Source organism: Struthio camelus, chromosome 14, assembly GCF_040807025.1.
Source record: "Struthio camelus isolate bStrCam1 chromosome 14, bStrCam1.hap1, whole genome shotgun sequence".
In the NCBI taxonomy this organism is placed as follows: Eukaryota; Metazoa; Chordata; class Aves; order Struthioniformes; family Struthionidae; genus Struthio; species Struthio camelus.
Window position 1 is genome coordinate 4,779,228 of NC_090955.1, and position 12,691 is coordinate 4,791,918.

Genomic DNA, 12,691 nt, shown 5'->3' on the forward strand with positions numbered 1-12,691 from the left:
CTTTTGAAGAAAAAGAATGTTATGGACGTGACATATATAAAGCATAAAGGCCACAGTAGTCTCAGAACTTAAATAAAAAGACTTGTAAAGATTTAAAAAAAAAAAACATACTCAGGCTAACCATGGCAAATGCTTTATCGTTCAGACTGTTGCTAGAATAGTGTATACAAAGCAAGTGGAATATAACCTGTTCTTGTAACAAAAGTGTGGATACAGAGAAATACTGAAAAAACTGTGCCTTTTCAATGCTAATGTATTACGCTTCCGGCATCCTTTAGAATGTATGATTGCACCTCGTGTACTCTCTCATCTTTTAAAACTACTGTTTCATGAAAATAAAAGTATCGCAGATTGGGGTGGGGGGAAGCAGGCTAACCATAAAAGCAGCTTACCCATTAGCTGTGCTCCTGCTGAAATATATAATTTCTAACAGACTGTACACGTGAAATGTGATCTGTACTCTTCTGTTCAGAATTCCATCAAAGAAAGAAAGAGGAATTTCACGAGGTCGGCCTGTCATTCTCATTTAAAAACAGCATTTATAAGGAACCTAGTTCTTAGTGTGAATCCTGTGGTGATTCTTGTGTATCTGTTCTTTTAACAGGCTAACCCTTTCTCTTGGAAGACTAAAGGTACAATTCATCTGAGGCTGAACCAAAATTACTAAATTTTGGCAAATGAAGATGCTGCTGCTGTGGAAACAGCTATTCCTGCTATCACTTGTTGGCTGTCTTGGAGGTAACAATATATGATGGTTTCTAACTTCCAGTTTAGAATTGCACACAAGTCTCTGAATTCCAGAGTCGAGCTGCACTTGAAGAGTAAAACTGTACATATTCTAAAATGCAGGTGCTAAGTAGAGTTCTTCAGAAGACAAACATGCAATACAGAGGTTTCAGATATTAACAGGGAGTGATTAAAATAACTTCTCATGTACAGAGCTTCTACAAAGGGTGATCGCTCCAGCTTTTGCCAAAACTTTATTTTGAAATGAGTTTATTCATGAGAAATAGCACTATCGTCATTGCACCGATTCAGCAGTTCACAGGTTTATTTTTTCCGCTCTGCCAGATAACACCTAGTTATTTCTCAATGTTTGGAACTTGTGATGCCTAACAAGTTCAAACATCTGTCTGAATAAAAAGAAAATCCTAAGAGACTTAAGAAAGCAAATTCTTTCTTCTGCGTTACTATTTTCTGGTTTATGGGCTGCTTTCAGAAAGGTACCTTGGAACTTCTGACATTAAAACAACAATAAGAGATGCGCGCATAGTTGAGCGTTTTTGTTTTTCTCTGCTTTAAAGTGATGGGGGCAAAGCTCCCTTTAGCGTTTTTCTATTCCTTTGAGTCGATATTGTCTTTCTACTGATTATGTGTTTTCTGTAGGCCTGGTGAGTCCTGCTGAATCTTTAAGCCATGTGAAAGTCTGATTCCATTTCGGCCCATAGAAAACCGAAAGCGATAAGGGCAAGCGTGGCAGGGAGTTGCTTTCCTTCAAAAGGATTGTAGGTAGCGTTGTGTGGCAGTCCTCAGTACCGTTCGTGTACTTCTTGCTCTTCTATTTTAGCAGTAAATGCATACAACAGCAGTCAAGCCCTAGAAAAGAAGGTGAAGTTGTGAGCGTCACGGTTAGCTAAAAAGTGGGACTGTACCAGTTAGGGTTGTGCAATTTCTTTGGGTTGCATCTGGAAATACCTCAAGTTGAAAAATGTGTTTGTAGTTTTAAAATGACTTTAAGGATGAAAGTTCAGTTTCTGTAATGCCTACTGCCATGTTGCGGGACTATTCAGTCTTTGTTGTCACCAGAGAATTACTTGTAGGGCCAATTTGCACCTGCAGCGTCTGAATTAGCAAAATGTGATGTTATAAATGTCAGCAGAAGGACATATCATTGCAGAATGCATGTATGCGCTTCTGAATGCCTCTTATGTAACTTTAGAATTTTGCTATACTACTTAGTACAGTTGTTATTCAAAGAAGAAATACTCAGTGTGAATTAAAAACGTTTACCTTAGTTTAAATTTTAATTGATTATTTGAGGTAGCGAAAGATACTGTGAAGAAACTAGATAGCTAACAAATTCAGTGTTGGATTCTATCTAAAGATTTTTTTCCAGAATGTCTTGTTGCTGGTTTTTATCTGCTGGATCTTGTTTCTCTTTTATTTACACTACAGTACCTTACTGAAGTGCATGAATAATTTTTGTGCAATAAATGTATTGGTTACTGGTATCATGCATATTATTTGTAGTAGAATGAATGATATCATAACGGTCATGGCTGTGGTGGCGTTAGATGGCTATTGATACTTTGAAATCAGCAAAGTCTTGTTCTTAGTTTGTTGAAATTTTCCTATAAACTCTTCAGTTGATAGGTTAGTCTTGCATAACCTTATCTTCCTGTAGTTTTTGGTAACATTTATACAATTTAAAATTTAACCTTTGAATCCTAACAAATGAGATACAAGTAGTGTAAGAGGGGAAGGCTAGAAAACAGTATTTCGTTCAGAGATAGCGTGAACTAAATAGGTTATACTGGAAAATGATAGGCATTTTACTCTTACTAAAGTTGTATCTATTTTTAATTGTGGAGCCTCCAGAAGATTCTGGATCAATGTGTTGAATTAAAATGAAACAAAACAAAAACTTAGTTAATGGAAAAAGCATTTAGGGTAATAGATGAGGTAATATTCAGACCTAGGAGGACAGGGTAACTCTTAAATACTTTAGAGTTTTCACAGTCAATAGTAAGATGCAGAAAGCTGTAGGCATAACCAGCTGGAGACTTGGAAATGAGTGCTTGCAAACGTACTTTGACTGTGAGCTGCAACATCTATAGGAGTACTTGTGTGATGCCCTTAGTGCTTCACTCGGATCGCTTTGACCTTGGTAGAGGTTCATATGAAGAAATACATCCTCCTCCCTTTTAGAAGGATATTCATGTACGTTTTTTTTAAATTCATCTGTTGAATGAACTTTCCATCCTTTAATCTTTCTTACATTTTTATTTCACGTCATCTCAGTTCTTTTGGATCATCTCTAAAAGCAACTTAGATGAAAGCAAGTTTTTGCTGCTTATGAAAAATGATAATCTTAAAGATTCAAGATGAACGGGAAGGTTCCTTCTGCTAAACTACGTTAAGTCCAGACATACCAAATGACTTCTGAAAAAAATCTGGAAATAAATGTGTGGTTCTATGCAAATAGAACTGCAGTAAGAGGGACGATGAAAGGGATGATGTTAGCTGCAATGTAAAAACTTACCAATTGACATCTTTGAAACAATATATTAGCAAAGTTTGTATTAAATATTGTGGAATTGGAAAATGATAGCAGAAGTAATGGAAAAATGTTTGTACTAATTACTCAGTTAGTAGAATATTTACCTTGCAATGATCATTGTGTTAACAATGAAAGAGTTGCCAATGTTTTGAAGTTATTAAAATTTCTTATAAGATTATGTCCTCTTTTCCCATTCATCCTCCTAGCCCTTTGAATCTGTTTCAGTTCATCTCTCTTAAGTCAGAGTATATCCCAAACATCAGTTCAGTAGCAATGGGAAGTTGGTAGGTTGGAGGAGCAGCAAGAAGTCAAGCAAAAAGCTACTTTTTACATTGCTGAAAGCCAGATGGTTTGATAGAGCAGGACAGCTTAGAAGCCTTGACCACCCATTGATATACCTGACAACGTTGCTAGATTGCTGTCATTGCAACTGGCATTTGTAGTTACGGGCAGCATTTGCAGACATGAGTTTGAGCCAGGTGTGATTTGTTTAAACAGTCTGAACAATCCTAGCCGTCTAACCCGTCTCGCTCAAAACCATAGCTAAAGATCTCATGTGTACACACGTTACTGGTTTATTTAAATAGCATGAAAATTATTAGTAGACTGTTGGGAACAGTGGAACTCTGTAAAATCCTGTGCATTAGTTTGTTTCAGGTCCCATTTTAATAAAAGCATACTGTCAACATAAAGTAAGCTATTAAGAAGTTTTGAGAACATTATTTTAAACTGTCATTAAGATAGATCAGCCGGTATTCTGTCTTTCTATGGAAAACCATTTTTCTTATGGTCTGCTTATAAACAAAAGACAATTCTTTCAAGTCTTGTCTGCAGTTTAATGTTATGTGATAACATCACTTCTACAGAAATGGAGATGTTGTTGATCTTAGCTTAAAATCCCTGACGTTCTCTGAGTCCTTGCAGATAAACTTATTTCAGACTAGTTCCCCTATTGCAGTGTCCTATATTGAATTGCTTTTGGTTTATTCTTTGTGAATCTTGCCAGTTTATCAAAGTGGGGGTGTGAGAATATCTAGTGGAAGGGTGGGGGGGAGCCTTTGGGGTGGGTTTGTTTTTGTTTTAATGTATGCTTATATCTGCATAACTAATGATCCTGCTATCTTTTTGTTTACTTGGGCCGTTTACCTTAGGGAGTGAAACATGATTATGTAGCACTTAAAACGTACATGAAGTTTCAAACCAGTGAGAAGAGCATCCACCTTGCTAGGAAGGAATTTTAAAACATGTGCTTTATCATGATTACGTTAAAATTACTCTGAAGAGCAAGCTCAAAGATGAGATTAATGGAATATGTAAAGAAACAAGAGTAAAGCGTGCAACTAAATGATGATCTGTGATGAAGTCTTGAGTTGATTCCAGATATGTTATGACCTTCCCTGACTATACGATCTGTAATAGTATAGGATTTTTTGCTTTTGAGTAACCCAGAAGAATTCACTTAATCTCTTGGTGAACTTGATAGCAGTTCCTTCACTTCCAGAATTCTAAGAAGATAAAAATAAATGCTAGGATGCATTCCTATGCAGTGATTGAAAAATATGGTGTCTAAAGTAAATAAATGAGGTAAACACCTATTTAATGAATGTGCAAACTGCTTCTCTGCAGTTTGTGTGACAGCCGACTGTCCTTACTGCTCCTTTTAATTTTGGCTTCATTTTCTGCTGTAGTTTATTGTACTGCTAAACTGAAGAGGAGTAAGCTCCAAGGGGGAGTGCCCTCTCGCTCAGCCTCAGCTGGTGCAAGTGTTGCACTGCTCGTTTGCTCACCCATCCTTTCACAGCAACGTTGGTACAGAGTCAAGACATTAGTTTCTTTTGTTCTCCTGTCGTTTGCTGCTGTTTTCATCTGTTTTACACTGTTAGAACTGACTACTCTTCTCTCTGCAAAGGTACCTTTTTAAAGTTTCTCCTGAGAATTAAGAGGGAAAAACAAGTATTGAAGAGAGCTTGAAGGGGAAGTAAAGCTATAAAAAGAAAAAAGGTTCAAAGTAAAGGAAACAAGGCAAAGTCTGTGCGTGTGTAAATATATATATTGTATATTAAAAATCTTTCTTCAGGAGATCAAAGCACAGATCAAACACATCCAAACATGTCCAGAATGACACCTGTAGAATCCACTTGGACCAACTTCCTCTGCTAAATTTCTAACTAGTTACCATTACAAATCGTATCATAGCGCTATCCGGGCTGCATCTTATCTGAACAAAGCAAGACAAAAAAAGAGAGAACCATGAAACTTCATTGATTGTTTATTTAAGCCTACAAACCTTGGCTGTATTCAGACTATAAACATGGAGCTGAAAAGTTCTTATCCCGTTCATCCCCTTTAGGCATAATTCTTTCAAGCACTGCAACATGCTTAAAAACAGAAATTTTCTTTTTTCTGTTTTCATTCTACTGGAAAATGTATGAAGTGCTAAGACTGTAGACTTCTATAGAAGACTGCCCTGTATAGGTGGCCTTCTATTTGTCCACCTGTGGAATCTCCCAAACACGCAAGACCTGTAGAAGTTTTTCTCAGTTTACCCCTAAAATATATCTATGCTGGATAAAGTTCAAAATTCTGTGATTATCGGCTACAGTAATTCATTATCAGTACAACAGTTGGAGGATACCCTTCTTGCATATTAGATTTTCTGTTTATTTAGCTGTTAACCTTTCTTTCCCTTTTCTAAAGGAAGTGTAGCAATATTCAATAGCCTGTAGTTGAATTACAAAGAAAAAAGTCAGTAGCACTGACAGTCCATAGTACAGAAATGGAGTTCAAGAATTTAGCTCTTAACCATGTCAGTGAAGGTTTTTCAGGACCAGCACTTTGACTCTGAGGCATTACAGCAGTGGAAGCTGCCTTCATTCTGCAGATCATAGATTGTGCAGCTACTTCTGAGGAGCCTGCCAGAGTAATTAAGAACACCAGACTCCTTGTTGGTGGGCATTTGCCATATTATGAGTATACAACACCACTGGCAATTTTTTTTTAGAGGCCTGTAAACAGGAAAAGAATGAAAATTAGAGTACGAGATTGCTGATATCCTCCAAATTGTTGATTAGCACAGATATATCTGCTTAATGTTGTCTTCCCTTCCAGTCTTGCAAGTATACCGTTTGAGCATCAATCTTGTTTTCCAGATACTGGGTAAGAACGTTCTCAAGGCATCTCAAAACACTAATCCCCCAGAAAAAAAATTACCTGTTGTCACATATAACGCCACTCACATATTGAAGCCCAGCTCCTGTTTTGGCCTTTTTCAATGTAATCTGCCAAAAGGGAGGCTTTCCTTCTAATCCCTTATTAAATATTTCATTTGAGTTTAAAACTAGATCATTTTATATGCAATTGTTAATTCAAGTGTTTTCATTGTTTATGAGGAAAATCTAATTCTAACAAAAAAAATTCTGTTAAGCCCTCAGGTTCAGCAACGTCGCGTATCCATCAGATCCACAGCTCTCCTCCTCCACAAATCTCCTAGGAGATTTTTTTGTGAAATTGAAGGGCATGGTTCTGTTTCATTATTATTTTTTTTATCAAATATTAAGAAAAAAATCCATATTCTTACTATTTTACTGGGAGAGTTCTAGTCTTATTTACTGTTATCTTAATTTTGCAAGTTTTAACATAAAGCACCAAAAAACCCAGATTTCCCTATGTTATTTTCTAAAACGTTCAGTGGTTTTGGTTGAAAAGATGAGAGCCTTCCAGAAGTGAAGAAATCTGCATCATGGCTTCTGCAAAAGATTGTCATTCTGTGTGGTAAAGCTTTTTACTTTAGCTTTTTTGCACAGTCTGAATTCAACTGATTGACCGTAGCAAGTCTTTAAAGAATCCCAGGGAACCCGTTGGTTTGGAGCTGGCAGTACTGTGTTACTTTTGGAAGCTCCTTTTTTTAAGAGGCAGAGGGTGCATTTCATATACGTGACATCCTTGCTAGAGAAGAATGCCGCATACAGTTGCGTAACTTGTGATCTCATTCTTAAGTTGCTATTAAATCGTGCTATGAGGAGAGTAGAAATATATATATCTTCAGAAGAGAAGTTTGGCTCACTGAATCTTAGAATACCAGTTTATGAGGTGGCGCATGAGACTGTGATGGCTTATTTGGGCACCTGCAAAGGATGTCACTCAGGCTCCTGTTTTGGCCCCAATCCTTCAGTCCCACAGTCTTTGTCTCATTTTCCTGGATTTGAACAAATTATCAGTTTGCCATGTTACCAGATTACTTAGGAGGGTCAGCTACTCTAGTCTGTACACAGGTGAGAGCAGAGCCAGATTATTTAAGTGAGAATCTCGCTACTGCCCCATTTGTGGAAGGCACCATGGTTTCCATTCTCTTCTCATTAATAAAGTAGATACAATGCAGAAAGATTATGAAAGACTACAGATTTTCAGTTTGTTTTTTAATGACTTCTCTGTATATGGTAACATTAAAGACGGTTTACTGTGACAGTGTTCTATTATGACTGACAACTAGGAACAAATAGTCTGAAATGTAATAAGTATTGAGTCTTGAAATAAATGACAGCATCTGTGTGTGCGTATGTGACAACGGTAGGAGAGTGGTCACATCAAGGTAGAATGCTTGTCTACCTTAGTTTGAAACATCTTGAAGTTTTGCTACTGCACGTGACTGTTGGATCATTTGGAAATTCCAGACATCGTGTTTATGATGTTACAGGTAGTTAAGCCTGTAGTAGGTAGTTAAGCCAACTATTTCTCTATATTGGCACAAAAACCTAAATATACTACTAAAAAAAGAAAAAAAAAAAAGAATCATTGCAACTAGGCAAGCTGTTCTGCTGACTGTAGGCCTGGATATATTACAAAAAATGTAATAAATACAAAATTATAAGTAGAATAAATCTCTACTGCAGAGGTAGATTTGGATTGCTAAAATATTCTCCATGGGCCTAGGCATATGGGCCTAAGTCAAAGGAGGTAGAGTTGAATAAGTAATGTTTATGAATCTTTTAATCACAATCAACAGAAAATCTGGAATGTTCCTCTGGTGTGTTTTTTTTTTTTTTTTTTTTGAGCACTAACATATGTGCAGATGTCCAGGTAATATTTTGAGTAATTTTTAGTGTTTCAAACCTATCTATCTATAAATCAAACCTTGAAAGGGTTCTTTCCCTTCAATGCTTTTTTCCCCTTTCATATCTTTTCTTTCTTTCGAAAAACAGGAAATGCTGGAATTAAGTTTGTTGCTTTCCTGGTCTGTGAATACAGAAGCGCATGTTGCAAACTGAATTTTGCTGATCCCTAACTTTCATTATTCTGGCATATTTAATTCCCTAGAATGTCTGATAACTGGAGGTTCCTAGTGTGCATGAGTGCATGTTGATGTCTGTGAGTATACTGTAAACATCTGTGTTAGATGGATGGCACAGAGAGTGTTTTTGTTGCCCATGGTACTCAGGTAGAGCTGTTTTCTTTCTTTGGATTATTATTCCTCTCTTGTAAAATAATGCAACAACTGACATTCACGACTTTATTTTCCTTTGACTGTTGTCATAAAAATTGTATTGAGTATTGTTATTAGATCTGCCATGGTTTGTTCTTTTATTTGATATTACCACAGGAGGTCATAAAAATTTGATTTACTAATGAAGAAAACTATCTGCATTAGTATCAGGAGATTCCAGATTACTTTAGTATTGGATTTCTGAATTTGTTCCAAAATGCTGTATATCTTTATGCCTTTGTGTTACATACTGTGACCAAATATTTAAAGCAAAAGTTTCTGTCAGTCTCAGCTGACATGAGATGAAGTTTGTCTTCAGTGTCACCATTTGCTAGTGAGTAGGAAGTTTTGATTTCTAGTCATAAACTAATTTTTGTAGAGACAATATGTCAGGGATTACTGGAAAAAGCCAAGGAATGTGATGTTTTCAAGAGTAGCTTTTGAATGAAAGATTAAATAATAAGACCAGCACCCTTTTAAAATCACTTGAACTTAGGCTTGAAATATTGCTTATTGTTGAGGAATACTCCAAAGTACTCTGAGAAATCTGAATGACTTTGAAATGCAAAAGCGGCTCTCTACCTCAGACTTGGGCTCCACGGCCTGCTCATTCAGCCCCAATCAGATTTGCAAGTTTTTGTGCATAGGATATGGAACCACACTAAACAGGATGCAGCGCATACTGTCTTAATATTGAGAGAGCCAGCTGCAGTGCTTATATGTAATGATTTTTTTGGTCTAAGTGAGTTCCACTATTACAATTTAAAAGGAAAAACAAAGAAACAAACCCTGAAGCCTCTAATAGAAGACCCTTGGTATTGGAGCCCTTTCTAGGAAGGGAAGGGGATCCTACTAAAAACAGAGTGGAAAATGGGTGGGGTGTTTTTTAGTCTTCAGGATCCTGTAAGATGAATGAGAGGAGTGAACAGTATTCCTGTTCATCCTGTCATCCAGATGTGAAGAGTATAAAGGGAAACAGACTTGAATTTTAGTCAAATGTTTACTCACCAGTAGTTGATATGGGAAGCCCAGTACCTTTCTCTTGTACCGGGTTGGCAAATGCACTAGACATTTCTAAAACTGATGTGAAAATACATGTATCCTTTTAAAGTGTTGCTGTAGTATCTGATCACTGTAATGAATGCAGTCTAAATCCGTGTTCCCTGTATTCACATGTGCAATCTGTTTCTTTAAGAACTGTCTCCCACTGAGGATCCACGGGTGCATATGTTATCTTCCAGTCAGCATACGCTTCTGTGGTGAGATGCTGTTTCCTCTTAAATATCTTCAAAGTCATGAGAGTGCTTTTTTGGCTTGAGTATTTTTTGAAAACAAAGGATGTACTAGTCACTTGTTCTTGATTGATAGATGAGGAAATGGCTTAAGAATAGCTCGTGCACTAATCATAGATAGTGGAATATCTGCAGTCATAAATGTGCAGTTCTTTGTGTATGCTTCTTGGACATTGGCAGGATTCCAATAACATATTACCCTGCAAAATAGATACACTTTTTTTTTTATAGCTGTTAAGAACTTGCAATGATTTTGATTTAGTTTCTGGTAAAAAATAAGTGAAGAAAAAAAAGTTTCTGTGGAAAAATAAACAACTGTCATCGCTTACTCAAGACTGTGACGTTCCTCTTGTTAAATTCAGCTTTCATTAAGAATTAAGCTGTTCAGACACATCCGTTCTGTATTAACACATTAATACAGAATACATAATGTTTTACATATTAATAGTAATGTCCTTTCTGTACGTTATACATGTATAGTCGTCATATGCATCTATGCCAGTAGTGACTTTGTGAGAGAGTTGTTTAGCTTGGATCGCTTATGTATTGCCATCAGATTTGTTAAATTGATAGAAAATTTTGTTTGCTTATTACATTAGTTACAAAATTAGGAACCGATTTCATAGTCCTGCTTTCCTATGAGTTTTCTGGTGTCATGAGTGCTTTATACAAATCTGGCAACAGAATACAGAACTGCTGCTTTAAATTTAAAAAAGCACCCATTCTTGCTATTCCTTTACCTTTAAAACCAACCCGCTATCAAGCCTAACAACACTTCTTCCTTTCCCACCACAGGTGTATTTCTTTAAATCTTATGCTGAACAAAAGGTACAGCAGCGTCTGGCATAAAAACTCTGGGAGCCAAAAAACTTGTCCTCCTGCAGCTGTTTTGGCCTTTTGCTTATAAAGTGACAGATGGCAGTAGCTTAGAGAAGACCTATAGTTTCACCTTTTGCTATGAATGGGTGTAAGTCTTACCTCTGTCTTCCTACTGCAACTTTTGTTTTTTATATAGCTATAATCTTCCTGAACACTTGTCCTGAGCATTGCAGGCTTTTCTGTGTTTTCGGCTTAACAATGGAGCACACTGATTTCAAGAAAGACTTTTTAGGACTTGTTTTTATTCTTTGTCAACTTATCAATAAGGAAGTGAGTGACAGTAGATAGATAATTCCTCTACTTTGAAGGAAGTAAGGGAATAAATACAGTTCCCATTGTCGGGATCCTCTTTTTTTCTTATTAGCTGTAAAACTGAGGCTGTTCAAAGTCAATGACAGTCTTTTCATTGACTTTACTGGAGCTTCACCAAATTCACTGGATTTACAGGAGCTGACATTTAGATGATGGGCGTATTCTATCAGTTAAAACATTTAATTCCTTAAGTGTAGAAAACGCTGTGATACTATAGGCATCTTTTCAAAGACGGACCTTAAGAACTGCATTTGAAAAGCCTCATCCACTTCCATCCTGTGTTCCAAACTAAAGAAAAACTCCTCGCTTGAAAAGCGACTACTTCTTGCTGTAGATACTGTCACATTTTAAAGCTGAATCCTCACCCCCCAAACTGATGCTTCATGTCAACATGACAAATGCTGTCTTTATCTTCATTAGTTAAGCTCCTTGCAGTATTTATGACATTTGAATGGAGTAGTTTTGGTTATTGGCAATTTTAATTTTACGTAGATTATTATGAGAAGATTTTTTTAAGTGCTTTATTCTGCAATAAAATGTTGTTACTGCAAATATTACAGGGCAGTGCAATTCAAAGTGCAGTAAAATATAACAAGTAGTTCCGGTATATTTTTTTTCTGAAAGGTTATAGAACTTGGGGCGCATTTAATAGCGGCCCCTAAAAATGTTCATTTATCTAATACCTAGGCTATGAATCTGAGTAAGAATGGTGATAACTCTATGCCTTGGGAATTGTTTGCGGAGTTTCTTGGTGGATTGTCTAGAACATTGTCTAGAATTTATTATAGGGCTGTTTATTCCTGGTATTACTTCAGTCTCCTGCCTCAAACGCCTTAGAGAAGGTAGCTTTTGAAGGTGCATAGGTGCCTTTCATTAGACAAGGCACACCATGACCACCATCTGATGAGGGTAGGACAGGAGCCTCTCCAGGGCTGCTTTTTGGGGTCAGCATGGCCCAACCTTGGCAATCCTGAGTTTCAGAACAATTGGGTTTAGAACAGTGCAAATTTTGGAACTTCTTGCAGGACAACTTATTTCCTCCCATCCCTAATGACAGGTAGCTTTGGGATGGCAGAAGTAGAGACTAGCAGCTGCCTCTGAAAGAGGCTGTATCATCCACTCTCAGCAAGCTGATATCCTCCTTTCTTCTCTCTTAAAGCATCAGCTTTTCTCTTCTTCCCTGATCCCGAGCAGCAGCTGCTAAAGTCAGCCTGCTTTACTTGCCAGGCTGTTGCTGCTGGAGAAATAAAAGCTTAGAGAGCTTGACTGTTTTACTTACCTTTTGCTGGTTAGTATAATGAAATGAAGATAAAGATTTCATTCATTACCGGAACAGCCATCGTGTTCTCTCTTCTGCTTTTGATAGCAAACTAGACTTGCTGTCGAACAGCCTTTATTGGTCAAACTACCTTCTGAAGTACCTACCATTGGCCACTGTTGAAGAACAAA

At 37.0% G+C, this 12,691-nt stretch overlaps 1 protein-coding gene across 6 annotated transcripts in view; it reads left to right on the top strand.

Moving 5' to 3' along the window:
- Nucleotides 1-12,691, top strand: part of LOC104153258 (contactin-3) — a 251,764-nt gene that overhangs the window by 157,167 nt on the left and 81,906 nt on the right. For all 6 annotated transcript variants that reach the window (XM_068960388.1, XM_068960387.1, XM_068960391.1 and 3 more), the window contains one exon: nucleotides 605-738. In XM_068960388.1, the coding sequence (XP_068816489.1) occupies nucleotides 678-738 (61 nt within the window). In that variant the 5' untranslated portion in view covers nucleotides 605-677. The remainder of the gene's footprint in view (nucleotides 1-604; nucleotides 739-12,691) is intronic.